Source organism: Cyprinodon variegatus, unplaced genomic scaffold (assembly GCF_000732505.1).
Source record: "Cyprinodon variegatus isolate N-32 unplaced genomic scaffold, C_variegatus-1.0 Scaffold598, whole genome shotgun sequence".
NCBI classification, from domain to species: Eukaryota; Metazoa; Chordata; class Actinopteri; order Cyprinodontiformes; family Cyprinodontidae; genus Cyprinodon; species Cyprinodon variegatus.
This window is the reverse complement of record NW_015151051.1, coordinates 513,797-515,642: the sequence shown is the minus strand read 5'-3', so window position 1 is coordinate 515,642 and position 1,846 is coordinate 513,797. Positions and strand designations below refer to the sequence as shown.

Genomic DNA, 1,846 nt, shown 5'->3' with positions numbered 1-1,846 from the left:
TTTGTAATTTTTTTATCAAGCTTGCTTAATATTGTGCACAGCATACAACCTCAAAACATTGTTCTTATTGTTTATTGTATTTATTTATTATTAATCAAAATTTCTGTTGAATTTTGGAGTCTTTGTTTTTATCCTTGTGGTATCGAAAATGGTATCGAGTATCGAATATTTTTCTTAGTATCGGTATCGAGGTAAAAAGTTTAGTATCGTGACAACCCTAGGTTGGGTCCAGGTTAGCCGGCAGGTGGGTCTGGATCCGGACCGCGGTCTGATAATCTGTGACCTTTGCTCTAGCTGTCCTCAGTTCTTGAGGACGGCTGCTGTATGACTCTTCATTTTATATTCATGTTTATGTCAAGTTTGGTTTAATTTTTCCACTCTATTGCAGTTACATATTTAGAAAAGTATTAAATGTGTATCTTAAGACGTTGCCAAACTTACAGGTGAAGACTTGCCTCCCCAGTGATATTTAAACAGTTGGACACCTTTATTTGGTCTGCCAGGGTTGTTCTTCCAAGTCTGATCTTTATATCGACATCCACATCTGTAAATCCAACATTAGTAATTTAAAAAAAAAAAAAAACTGAACAATTGGTTTAAAATATTAATGTCCAGCACTGACCATCAGGAGGAGAGGTGTTGTTTAGAATGCGGGTGCATCGTGGGTACTGAGGTGGTGGTCCGGTTTCTTTGAAAAGTTGGTGGATGGAGGATGAGAACTGACAGGCGAATCTAGGCGGAACCGTCTGCTTCAGGGTCAGATGTGTCTGAATGATAAGTTTGATCTGAGAGAAGAAGAAATAAAGGAGACGAATAACTGGCGGTTCCATCTGAACACAGACAGTAATTAGCTAATAACTCACCTCTCCTGTGGAGTCCTGCATGACTATATGAGAAACTAACTTCTGCTTGGATTCATCAGGGATGGAAAACCAATCTCCATCTTTGCATTTGTCTTTAAATGTACATCTGAAACATTTTAAAAGAGTCATCAGCAGGTTCAGATCTGCCTAAAGGATTCAGCAGCAGGTGGAGTTTATCTGACCTATTTTCAGTCAAACACCAGACACAGAATGGATCCTGTGCAGAAAGACAATCCTTCACATTTTGGTGAGCGCCGCAGTTTGAGACCGGAACGTGCTTCACCTGGAACAGAGCACCATGTTTCAGACACACCTTAACATTCAACACAGAGAAACTTCCCATGAAAAAACTCCAATCTACCTGGTTTTTAAACGCCGCATACACATAACTCTGATCCACTGGATCCAGATGGATTTTAGGAAACACTCTGTTGTCTCCACTGGTTCTGTAGAGGATCTTTGGACAGGCGGGCTGATGGTTCCTGTCTACGGCAAGCTAACAACAACAATAATGTAGGTTACAGTTACAGCATTTAGTTAAGAGATGGATGGATGGATGGACGGACGACAACAGCTAACGCATTCCATTAACGTCCCACATCTTAATAAATGATAAAGAATCGACACAATTCTAACAATGCATCAATAAACCAATAAAACTATAATTTTACATAATCTAGACGGTTCAATCATTATGGGACATTAGACGTTTCAAACTGTAAACTGAAATTAGGCAAACCTTCACTATCATCACTGAGATCTCATTCCTAGATGTTTATAGACATAAAGACAATAAAAATAGACAATGATGTCATGGAGAATGAAAATAGTCAGAAAACACGCTGGGATTTCTTTACCATTGATCATAATAGCGTATAAATGCCCTGTTCTAAATTAAAGTGAATTAAAAGTGACACGTGCAGCAGAAATCCAATGTAGAGTGAATAGGGAATCTGCTGACAGGTTTTTTTTTTTCACAGGAC

General features: G+C 38.7%; 1 protein-coding gene across 1 annotated transcript in view; it reads right to left on the bottom strand.

Annotated features, from left to right (window-relative positions):
- The window catches only part of LOC107096095 (plexin-C1-like), a 12,052-nt gene extending 10,438 nt beyond the window's left edge, over positions 1 to 1,614 (bottom strand). The window contains exons 1-6 of the mRNA XM_015392598.1: positions 1,603 to 1,614; positions 1,225 to 1,359; positions 1,046 to 1,146; positions 864 to 969; positions 623 to 785; positions 442 to 544 (exon numbers count right to left, since the gene is read on the bottom strand). Of these exons, the coding sequence (XP_015248084.1) occupies positions 442 to 544; positions 623 to 785; positions 864 to 969; positions 1,046 to 1,146; positions 1,225 to 1,359; positions 1,603 to 1,614 (620 nt within the window). The remainder of the gene's footprint in view (positions 1 to 441; positions 545 to 622; positions 786 to 863; positions 970 to 1,045; positions 1,147 to 1,224; positions 1,360 to 1,602) is intronic.
- Between the last annotated feature and the right edge of the window lie 232 nt (positions 1,615 to 1,846).